Here is a 25,137-nt window from a genome sequence, read left to right as displayed (position 1 = left end):
AGGTGACATTGCTGTCAGGGAAGCAAACCCCAGTTAACCCATTAGGATGACAGTGCTGCTACTTACCTGCCATTTAGAATGAGGCAATCTTGTAGGCAGTATATCTCTTCCTATGATGAAGCAACCAAAATATTGTCACAGTCATTAGTTTTAACCATAACATTTGTGATAGATACTGATTTGATAGGTCACCAGTAGAATTATAGGTTTTATTGTTGAGAATATCTTTGCTTCTCTATTAAAGAAACATAGGAAACATTCCTGTTGTATGTTGTTGAAAGTAGCTGATTGTAGAGGTCCCGCAGGTAATATAACCAGGTCATAAGGTGAATTAGGCAAGTATGGGGATATTTGTATAGTTTGCAGTGCGACCGGAGTAGCTCTGAACCAGATTTACTCAGTCTAAATCTTGCCTAGTGTTTGATACTATGTTAAGATGTTTATTTGATACTGTGTAAAACAAATGCAAGTGTAAGTTTGAATTTACTAGAAGTATAATAATTTCAATCCGTTATATGAAAGACAGATATCTGATATTTAGTAAATAATATATAAGAATTTATTCAAAGTAACTTATAAATACATGCATACAGTAAAAACAATAAAAGCTAGAACTACCTATTATTTTTTGACCGGATCCGGAATTAAAATATAATCAATACAAAACAGTAAGAAATATAATTATTCTAAAATATAATAGCGTTCCTAGAAATGTGTATGTGATATTATTAACTAGAGCAAAAAAGGGGCTTACAGTTTATATGTAGAATCCTGCATATATTGATATAACACACATGAAATAGAAGAGTATGCAAAAATGCATTCGCCCGGGGCTTAAAAAATAAAAAATTCCAAGATGGTTGTACTATACCGTTATAGTTATTCTGTAAATCCTGTTCGTTGAGGCAAACTATTGTGGAAACCCACCAGGGGGTCTCTTATAATCGTATCCAGAGGGTTAGTATGGCAATAGTTTGTTGCTTTAGTTGTGATCTTTTTGATGATGTGGAGGTTACGATTTTTTGTATCCTTTGTTGGAGGACCCACCAGGGGGTCTTACACAGTCTTTCAAGTGTATTTTATTGTGCAAAATACAATCCTCTCTTTGTTCTTGTTAATTATTTAGTTGGATGTTGTCAGACTTTGTTCTCTAATTCACTTTTGTTGAGCGGTTCGGTTAGAGAAGTATTCTCAAGTTGCCAAAACTGTGCGATGTTAGGAGATCTTGTGTATCCTTTGTTGGAGGACCCACCAGGGGGTCTTACACAGTCTTTCAGGTGTATTTTATTGTGCAAAATACAATCTTCTCTTTGTTCTTGCTGATTATTTAGTTGGATGTTGTCGGACTTTGTTCTCTAATTCACTTTTGTTGAGCGGTTCGGTTAGAGAAGTGTCCACAAGTTGCCAAGCTGTGCGATGTTTTAGGCTATGTTTTGAGCTTTTTTGGTTTCTGTGTGACCTTTTTTAAGTATTTGGATTCTTTTGCGGTACCGGAGGGCTCACACTATAGTCGAGTTCTGCTAGATTTCTGACTTGTTTTTTGCTCTCTCATTTGTTGGCGGTTCTCGATCTTTGTACCTTACATAATTTTGTTCCGATAGCAGTTCTACTTCCTTGTCTTGATCTTTGTCGGACTTTAGTATGAAAAAGGCTGTATGAAAAAGGCTGCAGTTGACAGCCGAAACGCGTCCAGACATACTGCTCCAGAGACTCAGGACTTTATTCCAACTTCTACATCTGCACTAAATCATATCCAGCAGCTCTACACTAAAGATCAAGACAAGGAAGTAGAACTGCTATCGGAACAAAATTATGTAAGGTACAAAGATCGAGAACCGCCAACAAATGAGAGAGCAAAAAACAAGTCAGAAATCTAGCAGAACTCGACTATAGTGTGAGCCCTCCGGTACCGCAAAAGAATCCAAATACTTAAAAAAGGTCACACAGAAACCAAAAAAGCTCAAAACATAGCCTAAAACATCGCACAGCTTGGCAACTTGTGGACACTTCTCTAACCGAACCGCTCAACAAAAGTGAATTAGAGAACAAAGTCCGACAACATCCAACTAAATAATCAGCAAGAACAAAGAGAAGATTGTATTTTGCACAATAAAATACACCTGAAAGACTGTGTAAGACCCCCTGGTGGGTCCTCCAACAAAGGATACACAAGATCTCCTAACATCGCACAGTTTTGGCAACTTGAGAATACTTCTCTAACCGAACCGCTCAACAAAAGTGAATTAGAGAACAAAGTCCGACAACATCCAACTAAATAATTAACAAGAACAAAGAGAGGATTGTATTTTGCACAATAAAATACACTTGAAAGACTGTGTAAGACCCCCTGGTGGGTCCTCCAACAAAGGATACAAAAAATCGTAACCTCCACATCATCAAAAAGATCACAACTAAAGCAACAAACTATTGCCATACTAACCCTCTGGATACGATTATAAGAGACCCCCTGGTGGGTTTCCACAATAGTTTGCCTCAACGAACAGGATTTACAGAATAACTATAACGGTATAGTACAACCATCTTGGAATTTTTTATTTTTTAAGCCCCGGGCGAATGCATTTTTGCATACTCTTCTATTTCATGTGTGTTATATCAATATATGCAGGATTCTACATATAAACTGTAAGCCCCTTTTTTGCTCTAGTTAATAATATCACATACACATTTCTAGGAACGCTATTATATTTTAGAATAATTATATTTCTTACTGTTTTGTATTGATTATATTTTAATTCCGGATCCGGTCAAAAAATAATAGGTAGTTCTAGCTTTTATTGTTTTTACTGTATGCATGTATTTATAAGTTACTTTGAATAAATTCTTATATATTATTTACTAAATATCAGATATCTGTCTTTCATATAACGGATTGAAATTATTATACTTCTAGTAAATTCAAACTTACACTTGCATTTGTTTTACACAGTATCAAATAAACATCTTAACATAGTATCAAACACTAGGCAAGATTTAGACTGAGTAAATCTGGTTCAGAGCTACTCCGGTCGCACTGCAAACTATACAAATATCCCCATATTCTAACAACTATCTTTTTAGTTATAGGTGGTTTTCTTTGAGGTAAAACCACAGTTTGTAGTGTTTTCGTTGCCGCTAAATTCACACCAACATTTAGGGTAAAATTGAAAGTTGCTCTTCCAAAAGCAACTATCACATTTGTCCACGAATTAGGCAAGTAACAAGCCAGCAGGTCCAACAAGCAGCCAAGGAACAAACAAAAAAGCAAAATCTTAAGGGAAAGCTGACATTCCTTAGTGACCAAGATACATGGTGCCAACTATATTTAAATAGCTCAGAGTAAAGCTCACCCCTCATCTTAACCATGACATCACTGGGGGAAAGCTAGGCGATAAGTATAGCAATCCAGGGTGGTGTGATGCATTAGTTTTTCTAAAAATCACATAGAGCTATGTCTTTATTTTTGGGGTTTGTGTCTCTGCATGGGCTCTTTTTATTCGCAGTTCTGTAGCTTATATTTCCTACAAAATATGCACGGACACACCGATTTTTAACTCGCAGTCTTTACACTCAGGTCACTAATGCTTTGGATGGTGTTGTGGCTCCAAAGCAGTTTATTTGTCCAAACCGCAGCATCCAATAGACACACAAAACACCCCTCATATGATAAAGGGGATCGCTTTATTTGTATATGAGGGAACTGATCATTTACGTATGTGAGGGGCCACATCCCCTTGCAGTTACCAGTTGATCTCCTGATCGAACCATGTACACATGAAACAAAATGGTGCCCCTTTTTAACTCCAATGGGATGTGGTACCCCCTATAGTTTGTTTCATCACTCAGTCAGCAAATAATGTTATTGCTAAGCAATTCTCATCTTTTTTTTTACAGCAGAAAAAAACATATTTGGAGCGAAGTGTGAAAGAAGCTGAAGATAACATAAGGGAAATGTTGATAGCAAGAAGAGCACATTGACATGTTTGAAAAGACTATTTCCACTGGACAAAAGGAGTTTATAAAAAAATTATTGTAATATTATTGTAAACCATTGCTTTTGTTGCACCTAATTTTGTTCATGCGTTATTGTCAAGCTGAAAAAATAATAAACTCACTTTTACCAAATACAGCACCATGATTTTAATTTTAATTGGATTTGCATTTGTTAATAAAATCTGTGTTTTAATATTAAAATATATGTATTTGTATCCCTTGAATAATAATTTTATACAACAATCTCAATTTAAAGAATTAAGTATATAAAGAAGTTTCATAACTGTATTGTACAATATAATGTGAAAATGAACTGACTGTTAGAAATAATTGTAGATCTAATCTATTATCTTATGTGTTTATATTTTAAAATGCCAAATATTTGGTTTTGAGATTTTCTTCATAAATGGAAAGAGTCCACAGCTGCATTCATTACTTTTGGGAAATAAGAACCTGGCCACCAGGAGCAGGCAAAGACACCCCAGCCAAAGGCTTAAATACTCTTCCCACTCCCCTCATCCCTTCAGTCATTCTTTGTCTTTCATCCCAGGAGGTGGACAGAGAACTGTCAGAAGTTTTCAAAGATCTCTTATGGAGGGTAGTACTCTTCGGCATGGGACTGGAGTTTTAAGTAGTCCTATCAACCTCTCAATGAGAGCATGAATGAAAGTTAGAGGGCCAGAGATGCAGGGAGAGTCTTTCTGCTAAACCATCCCGACTCATATTAACAGCTCCACAAGCAATCAGCGTTGATGAGTTTTGCTGCCTGCTTTCTTCTCTCAAGTCCATGGCAGAGGGGACGCTACTATCTGTCACACTTGAAGGGCGTGTTCCTGTTCCACGGCGTAGATTCCAGTAAGATTGTTTCATTTTACTCTTAAAGGGACAGTACACTGTAAAATTGTTTTTCCATTAATGTAGTTTAAATGACTTGTTATAGCAACTGCAGAGCATAAAATATTTGAGAAATTCCATTTTCATGCTTATTTGTTTATATGAAGTAGCTGATTTTGTGCTTTGAAACCACAGCCTATTACAATGGGTTGAACTTAAAGGTGATATCAGATCTCATTATGTTCTAAGTTTGTGTAAACAGACTTGCTTCCTTATCTTTTATTTGGCTGAAACACCAAAGCTCAATACATAGAGAGAACAATGGAAAATTATAATTTTATTACTTAACTATCCTGCATCCCACTGAGGGTGTAATCTCTTCTGCTGGCTGTGTATACTTAGGTTATTCAATAGCCTATACTCCAGTATTAATTTGTTCAGTGTAGGTGGCAATACCACAGGCTAAATTAGCTATTTCAAATGCTGAAATAGGAGTAAAGGAGCTACTTATAACCAATTTAATACACTCTAGCAGGTTAAAAGGATCATTGGGAATAATTTAAAGGGGAGACATTTTTTGGGTGAACTGTCCCTTTAAGTATTTAAATTGTCTGATATTTTATATACGGTACTTTCCCTGGAAAGCCCTTTCTTTATTGCACTTCCCCTCTTATTTTTATCTATTAAGGTAAATATTTATCTATTTATCTTCTTTCTTTTGTTTCTCCTTTTGGCACTCACGCATTCACTTGTCTGTTATTATCAGTATATTAATACTCATTATTTTTTTAAAAAACACTTATTTTTACTTGTTCACAAATATGGAAAAATGTGTAACAGCACAAAAATAAATCACCTAACACTGTAGGGAAAACCAGAGAAAGAAATATTCAAGACATAAGACCAATGATACTATAGAAGAATATGTAGTATCTAGTAATATAACCTTGTCCAACATTGATACACAAATGCTAATTAAACAAATTTCTGATTTATTTTTACCGCATGTTGAAAAGGTTAAAACAGAGTTATCAGAGATTAAAGGTGATATTAAGCAATTTGCTAAAAGGCTAAGTGAAGTGAAAGCAGAATTTCATATATTGAGGATTTAACAAATAGTCAGCAATAAATAGACAGCAAGAGAGCAGACTGTTAAATCTGCAAACTAGGTTGGAGGATTTAGAGGCTAGGATGAGAAGAAACAATGTTAAAGTTATAGGTCTACCAGAAATTCCTGAATATGCTGATCTGCTTGAATTTGCATTATGTATGCTGAGACTAGGGGTTAATCTTTCCTTTTATTGGGTCGTTTTTCCTCTTTGGGCTAATTTTGTTGAAATACTTTATTAGTATGTGTGTGGCTTATGTTAAAATTTGGCAGTTGGTTTTCTTTGCTTGCTTAGCTAGAACAGGCTAACTGACAAACTGCTTGCGTTTGAAACCAGCTGCAGCTACTTGCATTTTATGTTGTAGGGAGGGAAACACGTGCCTATTACTTGCTGAGTAGTTTCCCCTCTCTGCCGGTCATGTGACTTCTTTCTGCTGTCGGATATTCATGGAGAGGAGCTGCGTCATTGAATTTCAGTCTCTTCAGTGTTGATCTACTATATGATCAATTTAGAGATTTCTGGCAGCCAAATTATGGTATTAAAATTTCTTAAAGTGACAGTGTATTTAAAAAAAATTCTACAATTTGAAGAATTTTTTATTTAGTATTATGGGCATGGACCAAGACTCTGTGTTTTTTGACAAATGCTTGTTATGCCTAGAGGCACAAATTGTTTTGCCTATGCAATTCTGTGCTGCATGCTTAGCTAGAACACTAAAATGTAAAGATAAATTGTTGCCATCTGAGCCCAATGTCTCTCAGGATGATGCTGTTCAGGCAATGCCACAGCTTTTTCCTCAAAAGGCCCAAGCCTCTATGGCGTCACATACAGTGTCCTGCAGTTCCTCTCAGCCTCCTGGGGGATTTTATTTGCCTGCAGATTTTGCTGTACAGGTATCTTCTGTGGCATTATCTGCTATTTCTTATGCTGGGAAACCGCAAGAGGAAAATTAGACATTCAGATAGTAAGGTTTCTGTTTCACCTACTGCTATGCAGGTTGCCCTCCCTCATAAGTCTGATGAGGAGTATACGCCGGTAGCCTCTGAAGGTGAAATCTCAGATTCGGACAGTATTATTCCATAAGCTGATACTGAAGAAGTAAACTTCAGATTTAGTTTGAACACCTTTGTGAACTGTTAAAGGAGGTATTGGCTACTTTAGATGACTCAGATACGTCCGTCGTTGTCAACCGTAAGAAGTCTAGTAAACTTAATAAATACTATGATGTTCCTTACTCTGTGGAAGTTTTACCTGTAGCAGACCGTGTGATAGAGCTTATTTCACAGGAATGGGAGAAGCCAGGGATTCCTTTCTCCCTGTCTTCCATATTTAAAAAGATGTTTCCTGTTGCTGACTCCATTGAAGATTCTTGGCGCACGGTGCCTATAGTAGAAGGGGCTATTTCTACTCTGGATAAGATAACTACGATTCCTATAGAGGATAGCTGCTCCTTTAAAGGGACAGTCTACACCAGAATTTTTGTTTTAAAAGATAGATAATCCCTTTATTACCCATTCCCCAGTTTTGCATAACCAACAGTTATATTTATATACTTTTTACCTCTGTGATTATCTTGTATCTAAGCCTCTGCAAACTGCCCCTTTATTTCAGTTCTTTTGACAGACTTGCAGTTTGGTAATTAGTGCTGGCTCCCAGATAACTTCACGTGCATGAGCACAGTGTTATCTATATGAAACGCATGAACTAACACCCTCTAGTAGTGAAAAACTGTTAAAATTCATTCTGAAAAGAGCTTGTCTTCAAGGTTTAATAAATTGGCATATGAACCTCCTAGTTTAAGCTTTCAACTAAGAATACCAAGAGAACAAAGCAAAATTGGTGATAAAAGTAAATTGGAAATTTGTTTAAAATTACATGCCCTATCTGAATCATGAAAGTTTATTTTGGACTAGACTGTTCCTTTAAGGATCCCATGGACAAAAACCTGGAAGCTTATTTAAAGAAGATGTATGTTCATCAAGGTCTTCAATGGCAACCTGCAGTTTGTATTGCCACAGTAGCAAGTGCAGCATCTTATTGGTGCGACGCAGTGTCTGAATCAATTTTAGTAGAGACTCTGTTAGAGGAGATATAAGATTAAGGCTATCAAACTAGCCAATTCCTTTATTTCTGATGCTAACATGCAAGTTATTAGACTGGGAGCCAAGATGTCTGGCTTCACTGTCCTAGCCTGCAGGGCATTGTGGCTAAAATCTTGGTCAGCTGATGTTACCTCTAAGTCCAAGCTTCTGACGCTTCCTTGCAAGGGGAAGACCTTGTTTAGACCTGGTCTGGCAGAAATAATTTCTGATAATACGGATGGGAAAGGGTCTTTTCTACAGCAAGACAAGAACAGACTCAAAGGACATCAAAGTAATTTTCGTTCCTTAAGTAACATTAAAAGTCTTCCTCTTCCAAGCAGGAGCAGTCCAAGTCTTCTTGGAAGCCAAATCAGTCTTGGAATAAAGGGAAGCAATCAAAGAAACCCTCAGCTGAGTCTGTCTGGGTTCAGATCAAGTAGGGGGCAGACTTTCCCTGTTTTGTCAAGCGTGGAGATGAGATGTCCCAGATCCTTGGGCTGTGGACATAGTATCTCAGGGTTACAAAATAGAATTCAAAACGTTCCCTCCCAGGGGCAGATTCCACCTCTCAAGATTATCTGTAGACCAGGTAAAAAGAGAGGCATTCTTGAATTGCGTTCAGGACCTTTCCTGCCTGGGAGTGAATGTTCCAGTTCCAGTAAGGGAACATGGTTTAGGATTCTATTCAAATCTGTTCATGGTTTCCAAAAAAGAGGGAATTTTTTGACCCATTTTAGACCTAAAGTGCCTCTACAAGTTTCTCAGGGTACTGTCCTTCAAAACACCATTCATTCCATTCTTTCTTTGGTCCAAGAGGGTCAGTTCATGACGACCATAGACCTGAAGGACACATATCTTCATGTTCCCATACACAGGGATCATAACAAATTCCTGAGATTCGCCTTTCTAAACAAACACTTTCAGTTTGTGGCTTTTCCGTTTGGCCTTGCCACAGCTCCCAGAATTTTCTCAAAGGTTCTGTGGGCTTTCTTGGCAGTGATCAGGTCTCGGGAATTGCAGTGGCCATACCTGGATGACATATTGGTTCAGGCGCCATCTTTTCAACAAGCAAACTCTCATACAGAGATCTTGTTGTCTTTTCTACGTTCCCACTGTTGGAAAATGAATCTGGAAAAGAGTTTCCTTGTTCCAGCTACAAGGGTGCTTTTCTTAGGGACCATAATAGATTCCCTATCTATGAAATTTTTTCTGACAGAGGTCAGAAAATCCAAAATTCTCTCCTCTTGCCTCTCTCTTCAGTCTACTGTTTGGCCATCAGTAGATAATTGATCTGATGGTCGTTTTCATGGACATCATTCCCTTTGCTCGATTCTGTTTGAGAGCTCTGCAATTATGCATGCTTAGACAATGGAACGTAGACCATTCGGATCTGTCTCAGAGGGTAGATCTAGACCAGTCGACAAGAGACTCCCGTGGTAGTTTTCTCAGGAACATCTGTCTCAGGGCAGATGCTTCCGGAGACCTTCCTGGGTGATTGTGACCACGGACTCCAGCCTGCTAGGCTGAGTTGCAGTCTGGGACTCGTTAAAGGTGCAGGGACTATGGACTCGGGAGGAGTCTGCTCTCCCCATAAACAAATTTGGAGTTGAGAGTGATTTACAATGCTCTGATGTCTTAGCCTCAATTGTCTATAGCCCGGTTTATCAGGTTTCAATCGGACAACATCACCTCAGTGGCTTACATCAACCACCAGGGAGGAACTCCGAGTTCCTTAGCCATGAAGTAGGTGGCACGGATTATTCAGTAGGCGGAAGCTCACAATTGTTGTCTATCTCCCATCCACATTCCTGCAGTGGACAACTGGGAAGCGGATTTCCTGAGCAGATAGACATTTCATCCCGGGGAGTGGGCTTTCCATCAGGAGGTGTTCTCCAGGTTAACCCTCAAATGGGAGTTGGATCTGATGGCATCTCGGCAGAACGCCAAGCTTCCAAGGTACTGTTCAAGGTTAAGACATCCTCAGGCCGCTCTGCTAGTTGCTCCGGTCGGTTACTTGGGATTTCGGTCTAGCATACCTGTTAACTCCGTTTGCGCTCCTTCAGCGAGTTATTGCTCGTATCAAACAAGAGGGAGCACCAGTAATTCTTTTTTTTTTTTTTTTTTTTAAATAATCATTTTATTGAGAATCCAGAAAAAACAAATATTTGTCATTTTGTGGACAAGAATGTTAAAAAATACAAATAAAACAAATAATCACATCATATATAATTTCCAGGTACATTCTCAAAAATGGGTATAACTAATACCTCTATACTGACTTGTATCTTATTTAACTGTACATAACGATAGGATAACAAACATAATCTTCCCATTAGTTTTATCCTAAATACTGAATTCTATTTATTCCTCTATTCACCTTTTAAATGTACCTAAAAAAATAAAACAAAAGAAAGAAAAGAAAAAGAAAAGAAAAAAGGGAGGGGGGGGAAAGGGGTAGGAAAAGAGAGAGAATAAACCAACCGTGGCAAGCCGCTTCCTCACTCCTTAAATATTTATTTTTACATCCACTGTTGAGGAAGTACCTCCTCCACTACCAACATGATCAAAAAGAGCGAGCTCCTTAAAGGAGCAATGAACTGAGTCTGAATTTCGAGAGGCCATGACAAGATTATATTCTTCCATTTATCAAAGAACAGTCTAAACTGTTTTTCTGCCACTCGAGTTAAGCCTTGTCTTTCTACTGTCATTTGTAATTTCATGTTGTTTATAAATTCTGCTATCCTGGGGGAATCAGGGGATCTCCACTTCTGACATATTAAATTGCGTGCGGCCAAAATGGCCATATTCACAAGCAATCTATCACCTCTTTGTCTAAGTTCTTTTTCTAAAAAGAATACATTGCGCGGGGAAATTTCAACCCTCTCTTGCAAAAATCTGTTCAACCAGTATTGTACTTTACCCCAGAATTGTCTAATTTTTGGGCACCCCCAAAGGCAGTGTTTCAAGTCTGCCAATATTTGCCTACATTTTAAACATGTCACATTTTGCCCTCCCTGCCCCCATTTCCCTATCCTATGAGGTGTAAGATAGTAATTATTCATTAGTTTAAATTGCGCTTCTCTCCAAGTCACCAATAAAGTGGCTTCCCTTGCCCGCTCGAAACTCTTTGCAATTTCCTCCTTTTGAACTATTCCAAAATGTCTTAGAAGTGTGTCTTTCATCTTATTCAGATGATTTTCTCCCGACACGGCTTGTATCGCCTGATACCAGTAAGATAATGTGCGCTTCCCTGCTTTATATAGTTTGAGTCCTGACTCAATGCCTGGGTCCCAGACCATTCTATGCTTCTGTAACAATTCTGAGAGAAAGCTTCTAGCTTACAGATATGCAAAAAAATTATTTGACGGTAGATGGAAATTCCTTGCTATTTCCTCATATGTTTGTATTATCTCCCTATCCAGTTGCATTATCTGGGCAAAATACGTTATCCCTTTTTGTTTCCAAGATCTGAAAACTGCATTATTTGACCCTGCTGTAAAATCTGGGGTTCCTATAATTGGCAAATATTTTGATAATTGAAACTCTTGACCTCTAAGGGCACAATATTTTTGCCATGCAAGAACAACGTTAGCAAATGTAATTAAATTGCCTATATTGCTTGGTAGTCTGCCGTGTGGGTGATGCAGAATTGCCTTAAGATCAAATGGCGCTACTAATGCAGACTCTATTGTATAATATGTAACATGGTTTGTCTCTAAGATCCAATCTATACCAAATTTGATAAGTGTTACAATATTATAGTGAGTGATATTAGGTAACGCCAGGCCACCATATTTTTTGCTCTGTGTAAGCTTATCTAACGCTAACCTAGGTCTCTTCTTCCCCCATATAAACCTAGTACATGCCTTTTTATATTTGCCCACATCCTGTTTGGAGATGAATAATGGTAAGTTCTGCATCAAGAACAATAATTGGGGGAAAACTATTGTTTTTATCAGCATTATTTTTGCAGATAAGGATAGGTAGTGTATATTCCACCTTTCCAGTTTCTCCTGAAGATTATTAAAAAACTCACTATAATTTAAATAATACCAGTCCTTAGGATTTTTACTCAATTTGATACCTAGATAATTAATGTGGCTCACTTCTCTAAATATATGCTGAGTGCAGCTTCTCGCTGTTTTAGTAATCCATAATAACTCCGATTTCTCGGAGTTGATTTTATATCCTGAGAATTGGCTGAAGCTCTTAATAATTTCTAGACATTTTGGAATACTTACATTGGTATCTTGTAAAAACAAAACAATGTCATCTGCATAGAGTGAGATGGTTACCTTCTGACCTCCCAGCGGAATCCCTTGCATCTCCTGTCTTAGCAGTACTGCCAATGGTTCGAGCGCGATATCAAATAACAATGGTGATAACGGGCAGCCTTGTCTCGTCCCTCTTTGCAGTGTGATGTAATTTGATAATTCCTCATTTACTAAAAGTTGGGACCTGGGATTACTATATATCTTTTTTATTATCTTTACTAAATTTCCCTCTATTCCAAATTTATTTAGAGCAGTAAATAAGTGATCCCATGCAATCGAATCGAATGCCTTTTCTGCATCGATAGTTAGAAGGGCTAAATCCTTTACACTTTCTTTGCAACAATCTTGATTTTTATTATAATAATAATCTAACATAACTAAGACCCGACGCATATTACGCACCAGATTTCTTCCAGGAATAAAACCTGTCTGATCTGTATGTATCAGGTCCCCTACTGCTCTTTTTAATCTGTCTGCTAAAATTGATGTAAAAATTTTGTAATCCAGATTCAGGAGAGAGATAGGGCGATATGATCCCATATCCTCCACGTTTCTGCCTTTTTTATGAATTAAAGATATTATTGAATCTGTAAAGTATGGGGAATCCAGTTTACCTTGCATGTAATAACTGTTGTATAATCTGGCCAGTGTTCCCGTTACTTCCTCGCTTATCATTTTATAGAATTCCGCCGGGAGGCCATCCGGCCCGGGCGCCTTGTTGACTTTAGTTCTTTCTATCGTGTACCTAATTTCCTCTTCCGTAATTTCTTTATTAATTAATTGAAGAGCTTCTCCAGATATTCTTGGGATATTAATATTTTGCCAGAATTTATCTTTCTCCTTCTCACTAATTCCCTCCTTAGAATATAATTTTTGATAAAACCTAAAGAAAGCCTCCCGTATTTCAGAAGATTGTGTGAATGTTTCGGTACCTTCCTTAATTATGGGAATCATATTCTTTTTTTTCCTAAATTTAACAATTTTTGTGAGGTGTTGGGCGGAGATCCCCTGATACCCCTGGCAATATGCCCTCGTCTTCATATCTTCCCGTGCCCAGGACTCTCTCAAATATGACTCTCATTTTTTGCTTTCATATACTTTTTTCATGTGTCTGGGTTGGGGTTACTGATATAGTTGCCATAGCGATTTTTAAGATAATTTGCTAATTGTATGTCTCTGGCCTTCCACTTACGTTTTCTTGTTATCATATATGATTTGATTTCCCCTCTCAGGACTGCCTTCCCTGCTTCCCAGAATATTTCTATTTTTGATATATGTGCTTTATTTAATTCATAATACTCTTTCCATTTCCTTGCGAGCCACTTATTAAATTCCTCATCAAATATCATATACTTAGGGAAATAAAATGCGTTTATGTTATTAGCACTCCTATTTGTCCTCCCATCTACCTTTAAAGTAATTATTGCATGATCAGAGATTAATATTTCAGCTACTTTTGACTCTAGATTAGTCGAGAGAATATTTTCCTCAACCAAGAACATGTCTATTCGTGAGAAATTTTTATGCCCTTTGGACTCACATGAGAAAACTACATTCGTCTGGATGCTGTAGACGCCATATATCTTTTAATTTAATTTTTTTTGCAAATTCTCTGAGGACTCTTGCCACTCTCATATGTTGTTTATTGGCTTTAAGCCGAAATCTATCTAAATATGGCTGCATCGTTGCATTTAAGTCCCCGGCCAAGATTATGTTTTGCCCCAAATAGGGTATTAATTTATTCGTTTTATTTATTTTTGCCCAGAAATCTCTATCTAGTCCATTTGGACCATATATATTACACAATGTCCATAATCTATGTTCGATTTCTAATTGCAAAATAATAAATCTCCCTGCCGGGTCTAATTCCTGTTTATTAATTTTGTATTCTAATTTCTTATTAATTAATATATCCACACCGCATTTCCTACTATTGCAAGGGGTCGCAGAAATCTCCGCAATCCAGTTAAACTTTAATTTCACTAACTCCGAATCCTTTAAGTGCAACTCTTGTAAAAAAAATGATATCCGGATGGTGCCTTTTGAGCAGTTTAAAAACATTTTTTTCTTTTAATGGGGGAGGTTATCCCTCCGATATTCCATGAGACGAAATTTAACATTTATTTTTAAAGAGTCATTTTATTAAAAAGCTTCTTTTCCCTTTCCTCTCATCCTGCCTTCCTACGCAAAGTGAGCCTACGGCCGCCACAGGAGGAGGAAAGTGGGGGGAAAAAATAAAAGAAGAAAAAAAAAAAAGGAGAAAAAATTAAAAGAAAAACTGTATCTCGCCATATTGTTCCTAAGCAAAAAGTGTTGCAGGACCTTTATTCCTATCGTGTGTCTTTGGACACCTCTATACCTTTCTCTGCACAAAATCTTCCGGCTTCTTCAGCCGAGTTTAAAAAGATATTGTCACCTTCCGTATTTATGATTATAATTTTAGCCGGATACCTCATTGTTGCCTTTATTCCTGCTTTTATCAGATTTGTACAGAAAGGTGCCATTAGCTTTCTTTTGGAAGACGTTTCCACAGAGAAATCTTGGAATATGAGCACTTGTTTAGTGTCTATCTTAAATACTTTGTTTTTCCTATATTGTCTTAATATTGTCACTTTATCTTGAAAATCAAGATATTTTATCAACACCATTCTTGGGCGTGTAGACCCGTCTGAATACTTCTTAATGTTCCCAATTCTGTGTGCCCTCTCTACTCTCATTTTTTCCGAGGTCATATTCACCCCTAATAAAGATGGCAAAGTAACTGATCCGAATACTACTAGATCCTCGAATTCCTTGCTTTCAGGCAGTCCGACTATACGGATATTATTCCTGCGGGATCTATCTTCTAAATCCTCCATCTTAAATTGCATTAATCTAATCTTCTCTTCATAGTTCAACCAGTTTACATCATAGGAATTAAGCCTGTCTTCAAGATCCGAAACTCTCACCTCTGCCTCAGATAATCTGTTAGAAAATGACCTAATTTCTGCTGATAGAGTAACAATCTCTTTTTTAATAGAGTCAAATTGGGGGAGTATTAAATCAGCTAATTGATTATTCGATAATTGTTTTTCTGCACTATTGATGGAAGCCTCCATTGTACCTTCTAATCCTATCTCTAATGTGGCTTTAGCTTTCTTATCTCTCTTGGTTGGCATGGCTGGGGACCTTGTCTTGAGATTGGGTATGTACTTATCCATATATGTGCCTAAGTGCACTCGTGTTGGAAAAGAAAGAGAGGAAAAAAAAAAAGGGGGGGAGAAGGGGAAAGTGAAAAAAAAAATCTAACTGCTTGTGCGCAGTATGTGTCAGTGTATCTACGCTAATAGTATTCTGGATAGTATTAATCCTTAAAATTAGGGTTACCCTAAAAAGTGCTTTCGATTTATGTCGGACTATGTCCGAGAACAACAAGAAAAAAGAAAAATGAGTGAAGTGATGGTGAAAAAATTGGATTGTGAGTGAAATATATATTGGTACCTCTGGCTGTGTGTGCCAGTGAGTGTATCGTGACCCCCTGATGTATACCCCCTAACCCAGCTCAGTATATAACCCTATGAACAGGAAATAGTAAAATTAATCCTCTACTCAGGACCCCCAGACTCGTTTTAGGATCTTAGCAACCCTTTAATGCTGCCTATCAGATTGCTTTAACCCTTGACTTATGCTGTATCACATATGACTATTATATAATCATTAACTCAACTATAAATCAAAATACGCTAACACAGCCTTTTACATGGTACTTATTTTGACTCAGAGATCCGTCCTTATATACTTATACTGCAGTTCCCAACAGTCTATTTGTATACAAGTTTTTTCTCCTCTATCCACTGCCAATGAAGCAACAGAGAAGAGAGTGTATTAGCACTGTAACCTTTTATAGCATTGATTCTTGGGCTTAAAGTAGAAATTACCCCTCTTAGCTTACACAGGAATTGTACTTTCTGTGTTATCTGTATCTACTTCTAACCTAGTACTTTCATAATGCAAGGAAAGCTACTATGTCTAATACCAATCCTTAAGAATGTTTAAAGACTATAAATGTTACTTGGCCACATGTATCTTTATATAACTTTTTGCTGCCAGTCTATCATCAAGGTATCACAAGTGCTGTGTACTGCTTACCCAGCGTAATGTCTATTCCTATATAGACATACTACCTCTTTGAGTTGGGGCCCAATTAGCCCCTTACACTCCTTCCGGAAAAATTAGATACATAGGAAGGTTCTAAATTCAAGTACTAATCCAATTACACTGCTGTTTATCTTTTAGCAGGTTTCTTAGTTAACTTAAATTTTAACCTAGAGATCCCTTTTTTTCAGCAGTTCCTGGTGATTTACAATATTCTTTCTTAGGATTTCTAGCTAGACCATACCCTTCTTGACTTTGTACATTAGATTCCCCTTCTATGTTTAACAGTCTCACGTGTACATATTTGCTAGTTCCGTTAATTATTGGCTATAGTTCCAAAAGAAAGAACCAGAAAGTTTTTAGTTTGAACAACCTTTTGTTGGCAATTACCCAGTCAGCTTTTCCTTAACTGACCGATCTTAGTGAAATGTTAATAAACCATCTGTCATAGCTTTTAAAAATAAAACAAACATATAACCAATATGAATCACCGCTACTTTGAGCAAACTTAGTCACAGCAGTATCCTTTCTCATATATACCGCTTACTGACTATAAATTTATGCCAGCTTAACACTTTTTAACCTCTACAATATATTGGAATATATGGAAATCTTATATATCAGAGTCTAACGATATATTAAACTTAACAAGAGTTCATCCTTGCTTTAACAGCGAGCAATTTCCAAGATCCTAAGAAAAAAAAAGGGATTATAAGTAAAGTCTATTCATGTGCCTTTTATCTTGTGATATCAGCTGGCTTAAAATTCTAAATATATTGCACACAGTCTCCCCTGCTGACACAGTTGTTCTGTTCTGGGGGTATCGGGCTGTTTATAAAATGTCACCAATTTTGTTTAACTTGATGTTGTTAATTCTGCCACCACCAGGAAACAAGAAAAAAGGACAAACAAAACAAGGGGGCCAAATCCCCCACTCTTCAACTGTAACTTTGTCTTTTGGCCTTCTTCCCTGTATCTCTTCCTTTATATGAGACAGAAAACAAAAAAAAGAAATGTTTTCTCTTTTTCTTTCCCTTTCTTCCTTCCCAGAAAATGTGGTGAGGAAAGGAGAGGCCCACTTTCTTTATCTCTTTTTCCCCATTAACAGCGACCCTGGTCTACACCTTTATTCTGTGCAGGTGTGTCGCGCGCTTACAGTCTTCTGTTGACTTTCTATTTGGGGCTTTAGTATCGTCTATTAATAGAGTTAAATTTATAGTTCTCCCTTTCCTTTTCCCCAGCTCCCTTCCCTTAGGAGTTGCAGTTAAGGTATAGGTTTTCACTTTATTTAGTATGTGAATGTCTCTTTATCCTCTTAGCCGGTATTAGGGCAAAGGTATTTAAAGTCAGACAGATAAGTATTCAGTGAATAAACAAAATCTACTGTCCTCCTGCAGACACACACAGCGGACTATACACCCATATTGCCAGTTTATAATCTCAGCGTCTTTTAATACTTGCGTTCACCGCCGTGTGACCACCTCGGCCGCTGCTCCTTCCTGACCCCGGATCCAAGCGTGACACCTCCCGTCTGTCTCCTGGTGAGGTGGGCAGCCAAACTTTCTTGCCTCGTTTGCTATGTTCAGCCACTATCACGTCTGCCTATGGCAGCAACATCCGGTCACAGTCAAGGCTTCCGACGCTCTTCTGATTCCTCTTCAGTGCCAGACCTACTGTGTGTGTCTCACGGCCAGTACCACCCGGCCTGCATGGCTGTAAAAAGGCTTCCGTCTATGGATGGTTTGTCCTCCCCAGGCAGGGCTCTCACCCCCAGCAATAGGAGCCTGTGTTATTGGGGTTTTGTAAAAACCAGCTCCTTCTCACAGAGCCGACAGAGCGCGTGTAACTTCAGCGTGCTCCTCCCACCGGAAGCCTCCCTCACCAGTAATTCTAATAACTCCTGCATGGTCTCGCAGGATCTGGTATGCAGACATAGTGAAGATGTCTTCTCGGCCGCCTTGGAGGTTACCTCTGAAAAAGGACCTGCTAACTCAGGGTCCATTCCTCCATCCAAATCTCGTTTCTCTAAAGCTTACTGCTTTGAGATTGAATGCTTAGTTCTATCTAAGCGTGGATTTTCTGAGTCGGTCATTGAGACCATGATCTAGGCTCGCAAGCCTGTTACTCGAAAAATTTACCTTAAGGTATGGCGTAAATACCTTTATTGGTGTAAATCTAAGGGCTTATCTTGGAGTAGGGTCAGGATTCCTAGAATTTTGTCTTTTCTCCAGGAAGATCTGGAGAAAGGGTTGCCAGTCAGTTCTCTGAAAGGTCAGATTTCTGCATTATCTATTTTGTTACACAAGCGTCTGGCAGATGTGCCAGTTGTTCAATCTTTTTGTCAGGCCCTGATCAGAATCAGGCCTGTGTTTAAACCTGTTGCTCCTCCTTGGAGCCTTAATCTTGTTCTTAAAGTTTTGCAGTAGGCTCCGTTTGAGCCAATGCATTCCATAGATATTAAGTTGCTATCTTGGAAGGTTTTGTTTCTTATTGCTATCTCTTCTGCTCAGAGAGTTTCGTAACTCTAAGCTTTGCAGTGTGATTCGCCTTACCTTATCTTTCATGCGGATAAGGCTGTTCTTCATACTAAATTGGTGTTTCTTCTACCTACAGGCGACTAAGGATTTTTGCCAGTCTTCTGCCCTGTTTGTTTCTCAGGAAAGCTTAAGGGTCAGAAGGCTACTTCTACTTCTCTTTCCCTCTGGTTGAGAATAATGAATCGTTTTGCTTATGAGACTGCTGGACAGCAGCCTCCTGAGAGAATTACAGCTCATTCCACTAGGGCTGTCTCCTCTTATTGGGCTTTCAAAGATGAAGCTTCTGTGGAACAGCTTTGCAAGGCTGCAACTTGTTCCTCTCTACATACTTTTTCCAAATTTGATACTTTTTGCCTCGGCTGAGGCCTCTTTTGGGAGAAAGTTTCTTCAAGCGGTGGTGCCTTCTGTTTATGTCTGCTTGTCTTGTTCTCCCTCCCTGTTCATTCTGTGTCCTCTAGCTTGGGTATTGGTTCCCACTAGTTATTGAATGACGTTGTGGACTCTCCATATCTTAGGAAAGAAAACAAAATTAATGCTTACCTGATAAATTTATTTCCGGATATGGAGAGTCCATGACCCAATCCTTTATTAAGACAGTTATTTTTTACTAAACCTCAGGCACCTCTACACCTTTGTCCATTTCCCTTCTTTCAAATGGCTGGGGATTATGGGTAGGGGAGTGAAACTTAAAGGATTACTTTGTTATAATTTTTAAGCTAAACAACTAACATATTAAAGTTAATAAACATTAATTAAAACCTACTGACCTATATTTTTTCCAAAACGAAGTTTCATAACGTTCTAAAAGTTATATCTTTTATTCGCCGATGATGTCACGTTATCCTGCCCACTATTTTCAGCACTGGATGTTCAAAATACTTAAACCAATAACTTTGTGTTTAAAGCGCCATTTTGAAACCTAGGTATTGTAAACAGATTGGTACAGAGCAAAGGATACCCACAGAGTGGGTTTGGAAAACAATTACATTTGCAGACAAGATTTCTGATATACGGTAGAGATATGTTAATGAAATGCTATTGATAAAAAGCGTATTTGGGGTAATTAGTAACAGGCATAGAAAATATTTACTTACAGTGGCCCTTTAACAGCTTTGTTGTTGTGCTCTTTGCCTCCTCCTGCTGGCCAGGAGTTATTTCCTACTAGTAATTGAATGACATCGTGGACTCTCCATATCCGGAAAGAAATTGATCAGGTAAGCATAAATTTAGTTTTTTTGCACAGATGAAGAAAGAAGGTGCCCCATTTCTGTGCTTACTAAAAGCCTGTGTCCAAGGCTGATTTCTCTCAGGGCTTTCTGTGGCCTTATACCCCACTGTATAAGATACCTGGTGCAGTAGAGTCTGCATAACAATTACACAGGGACAATTGGGCTGTGTTTTTGCTCTCAGGGTCATCAAATTGCTCTGGTGCATTTTATGGACTTCCATTGCCAGTGCATCCTTGTAGTTTAGACAGTAATGTTAGACAGGGTACATTACAAAGGATGCTTCAAGGGATTTTTTTTCCTGTACTAATTTTCTTCTTAATAGTCCACGGCTTAATTCCTTGTGGGAAAAACTGAACCTGGCCACCAGGAGGAGGCAAAGATACCCCAGCCAAAGGCTTAAATACTCCTTCTACTTCCCTCACATCCCAGTCATTCTTTGCTTTTTGTCACAGGACGTTGGCAGAGAAGTGTCAGAAGATACGAAGTAGTCCCTTATGGAGGGTATCTACCCTTCGGAAAGGGACTGAAGTTTTAAGTAGTCTTGTCAGCCTCTCAGTAAGAGCATTGACGTATGTTAGAGTCTGGAGATGCAGGGAGAGTCTTTCTGCAAATCTATCCAAACTCGTATTAACAGCTCCTAAGCAATCAGTGTTAACGAGTTTCACTGCCTGCTTCCATCACACAATTCTATGTCAGGAGCGATGCTACAAGACTGTCAAACTTGAGAAGCTGTGTTTCTGTTCCACAGCATAGATTCCGGTAAGATCGTTCCATTTTTTATACACATATGATAAGGCAAGAAGACAGGGTCACAGTGTGGCTCCTTTTTGCTGTATGGAATCAAAGGTTAATATCTCCGGAAAGGGATTATTGAACAGGGGGGATTAATCACATAAATTGTTTTATTATGATTATGCTGCAACGTGTGAGATGAGGCTCAAGCAGTTGTGAAACGTACAAGTTTTATTTTCGTTTTTGGGTAAGCTGCGCAGCCTGTTAGGCTTGGCGCGCTTTTTCCTATAGCAGGGGCAGTCCTGCATGGCGCTCCATGTGCCCGGGTGTGGTCACCCTGATTTCCTTGTTCCTGACCGTGCGGTTTACGGAGACAAATCAGTTTCTCTGTTTGGCCTGGGTCATAGGAGGTAGTGAATGCCCCAGCCATTGGGGTTATAAAGTTGCCATTTTAGATTCTTTTCTATAGTCCATTTTATAAGAGCAAGATATGGAGGACTCTGATACGTTAGAGGGTTCTCCCTCTTTACTTAAGTCTAATACCTGTCTATATTGTGAGGAGGCCACATTATACCCACTTGCTTAATTATGTTCCACATGCCTTGATAAGGTAATCATGTCAAGGAAAGTCAATATGTTTAGTACCACCGTGCTGTCCACCTCTGAGGAGTCTCTGTCCCGTGAAGTGTGCCCCCTACAGTCATCTATTACACATGCACCTTCCCGTAGCACTCCTAATCCTCCATCTGGAGGGGCCCTTTTACCACCAGACTTCACTGAACAGTTACAAATGGCAGTGTCTGCGGCCTTCAGTGCTCTACCTTGCCCTGCTAAGCGCAAGCGAAATATCAAATATTGCTATCCTTCCCAGGGGTCATCTACTAGCTTATTGGATTTATCTGATACAAGATTATCCATTGATGAAGACGCCTCTGATACTTCAGAGGATGCTCTTTCTGGGTCGGAATCTGCTGCCTGTAAGCCTCCAGCTGCGGAGGAACCAGATTTTAGATTTAGTATTGAGCATTTATGCTTTCTGCTAAAGGAAGTTTTGGCTACTTTAGAGTTTCCGGAGCCTAAATTGCCTGAGGAACCTTGTATTCCTAAGTTGGATAAGGTCTATGAGGACAGGGTTGTACTACAGACTTGACCGGTTCCTGTAAAGATGGCGAACATTATTAAGAATGAATGGGAAAGACTTGGTTTGTCATTTTCCCCTTCTTCTTTAAAAAATTCCCAGTTTCTGACTCTCAATTGGAGTTGTGAAGTTCCATCCCCAAGGTGGATGGCGCTATCACCACGCTGGCTAAATGCACTACTATCTCTCTTGAGGATAGTTCGTCGTTTAAAGAGCCCATGGATAAGAAGATAGAAGCACTGTTAAGAAAGATGTTTGAACATACGGGATATTTGTTTTAACCGGCAGCAGCTGTTGCTGCGGTTGCTGGAGCTGCTACCTACCTGTGCGACTCCTTATCTGAGTTGATCGAGGTGGAGGGTCCCCTCAACGTGATCCAAGAAAGAATTAAGGCCTTAAGGGTGGCTGATTCTTTTATTTGTGATGCTAATATGCAGATTATTCGCCTGAATGCCAAGGTTTCAGGTTTTTCTGTTCTAGCAGTAGGGCACTCTAGCTGAAGTCTTGGTCTGCGGACATGACTTTGAAGTCTAGGCTTCTTTCCCTCCCATTTAAGGGATATATTATTTTGGTCCAGGCCTGGATTTTCTCCACGGTTACTGGAGGCAAGGGTGCCTTTTTACAGCAGAATAAGAAGAACAAACCTAAGGGACAAGGTCCTAATTTTCGTTACTTTCGTTCGGATAAATCCCAATGTCAGCAGCCGTCCGCAAAGTCTGAACAATCCAAGGGGACTTGGAAGCCGGCTCAGCCCTGGAATAAATCCAAGCAGAACGAGAAGCCTGCCGAATCGAAGTCGGCATGAAGGGGCGGCCCTTGATCCGGCTCTGGATCTTTTAGTGGTCAGACTGTAACTATTTTTGGAAGCTTGGTTTGGGGACATGCAAGACCCGTGGGTCCTGGAGGTCATCGCTCAGGGATACAGGATCGGTTTCATGTCTCATCCACCCAGGGGCAGATTCCTCTTGTCAAACCTGTTTTCAAAGACAGAAAAGAGAGAGGCCTTTCTAGGGTGCGTGAGGGATCTCTCCTCCCTGGGAGTCATTGTACTGGTTCCTCTGGCAGAAAGGGGTCTGGGATATTACTCAAACATTTTTGTGGTTCTAAAGAAGGAGGGAACTTTTGCCTGATTTTGGACCTAAATTGCTCAAACAAATTCCTATCTGTCCCCTCGGTCAAGACGATTAGGTCCATCCTTCCCTTAGTTCAGGAAGGACAGTTTATGACCACTATAGATCTGAAGGATGTTTACCTTCATATTCCAATACACAAGGAACACTTCAAGTTCCTAAAATCTGCGTTCCTGGACCAGCACTTTCAGTTTATTGCACTTCCGTTTGGTATAGATACTGCTCCAAGAGTTTTTACTTTCAGTGGCCAGAACCAGAGGCATATCAGTAATGCCATACTTGGACGATATTCTGGTTCAAGCAGCATCTTGTTGCCTTGCAGAAGACCATTCAAAAGCTCTTATTTCTTCTTCGATCTCATGGATGGAAGATAAACTTTGGGAAGAGTTCTGTTATACCCAGTACCAGGGTGGAATTCCTGGGTACTTTAATAGACTCCATATCCATGAGGACATTCCTTACAGACCAGAGACGTTACAAGCTAACTTCCAATTGTCTTACCCTCCAGACCTCCTTAAGGCCCTCTGTGGCTCGGTGTATTTAGGTGATTGGTCTCATGGTGTCCAGCATGGACATCGTTCCTTTCGCCAGATACCATCTCAGACCACTTCAGCTGTGCATGCTGAGACAGTGGAACGGCGATCATATGGATCTGTCTCAATAAATTTCTCTGGACAACCGGTTGAGAGAATCACTCTCTTGGTGGCTCTGTCCAGATCACCTGTCCCAAGGGACATCCTTCTTGAGATCATCCTGGGAGATTGTGACTACGGACGCAGGTCTTTCAGGATGAGGAGCTGTTTGCCAGGAAGGCACAGGGCCTGTGAACTCGAGAGGAATCCCTCCTCCCAATCAACATTTTGGAGCTTTGAGCGATCTTCAATGCTCTGAAGTCGTGGCCTCTTCTAGGTTCATCCCAGTTTATCAGATTCCAATCAGACAACATTACCTCAGTGGCTTACATCAACCATCAGGGGGGAACGAGGAGCTCCCTAGCAATGAGGGAAGTATCTCGGATTCTGGAATGGGCAGAGGCCCACAACTGCTCACTGTCTGCGATCCACATTCCGGGTGTGGACAACTGGGAAGCGGATTTCCTCAGCAGACCATCCTTTCATCCAGGGGAATGGTCTCTCCATCCCGAGATGTTTGCGGAGATTTGCAATAGGTGGGGGATGCCGGAGATAGATCTCATGGCGTCCCGGCTCAATTCCAAGCTACCCAGATATGGGTCGTGGTCCAGAGATCCTCAGGCGGAGCTTATAGATGCATTAGTGGTGCCTTGGAGGTTCAATCTGATTAACATTTTTCTGACTTTACCTCTTCTCCCTCGAATAGTGGCCCGCATCAAGCAGGAGCAAGCATTGGTGATTCTAATTTCTCCATCGTGGCTGCGAAGGATGTGGTTCGCGGACCTGGTGGGGATGTCCTCAGCTCCTCCATGGAAGTTACCTTGTTGCAGGGATCTGCTGGAACAGGGTCCTTTTGTTCATCGAAATCTAGGTTCTCTGAGGCTGACTGCGTGAATATTGAATGCTTAGTCCTCGCCAAGAGGGGTTTCTCTGAGAGTATTATTGATACTCTCATTCAAGCTTGTAAGCCGGTTACGCGTCGCATTTATCATAAGGTGTGGAGGACCTTCTTCTTCTGGTGTGAAGAACGTGAATTCCCCTGGCATAAGGTCAGGGTTTCCAGGATTCTTTCCTTTCTCCAGGGTAGCCTGGAGAAGGGCCTTTCTTCTAGTTTCCTTAAGGGACAGGTTTCGGTCCTATCTGTTTTACTACACAAGAGGCTCGCTGAGCTTCCTGATGTTTAGTCCTTTGTTTGGGCTCTGACTAGAATCAGGCCGGTGTTTAGATCTATTGCTCCTCCTTGGAGTTTAAATCTAGTTCTTAAAGTTTTGCAGAGGACACCGTTTGAGCCTATGCATGTAGTTGACATTACTGTCT

General features: G+C 39.6%; 1 protein-coding gene across 1 annotated transcript in view; it reads left to right on the top strand.

Moving 5' to 3' along the window:
- PFDN1 (prefoldin subunit 1) overlaps positions 1-4,122 on the top strand; it is a 147,636-nt gene extending 143,514 nt beyond the window's left edge. Inside the window, exon 4 of the mRNA XM_053717223.1 lies at positions 3,892-4,122. Within this exon, the coding sequence (XP_053573198.1) occupies positions 3,892-3,975 (84 nt within the window). The 3' untranslated portion in view covers positions 3,976-4,122. The remainder of the gene's footprint in view (positions 1-3,891) is intronic.
- The last annotated feature ends 21,015 nt before the right edge of the window (positions 4,123-25,137 follow it).

This window comes from Bombina bombina, chromosome 6, assembly GCF_027579735.1.
Source record: "Bombina bombina isolate aBomBom1 chromosome 6, aBomBom1.pri, whole genome shotgun sequence".
NCBI lineage: Eukaryota > Metazoa > Chordata > Amphibia > Anura > Bombinatoridae > Bombina > Bombina bombina.
This window is presented reverse-complemented; position numbering and strand designations above follow the sequence as displayed.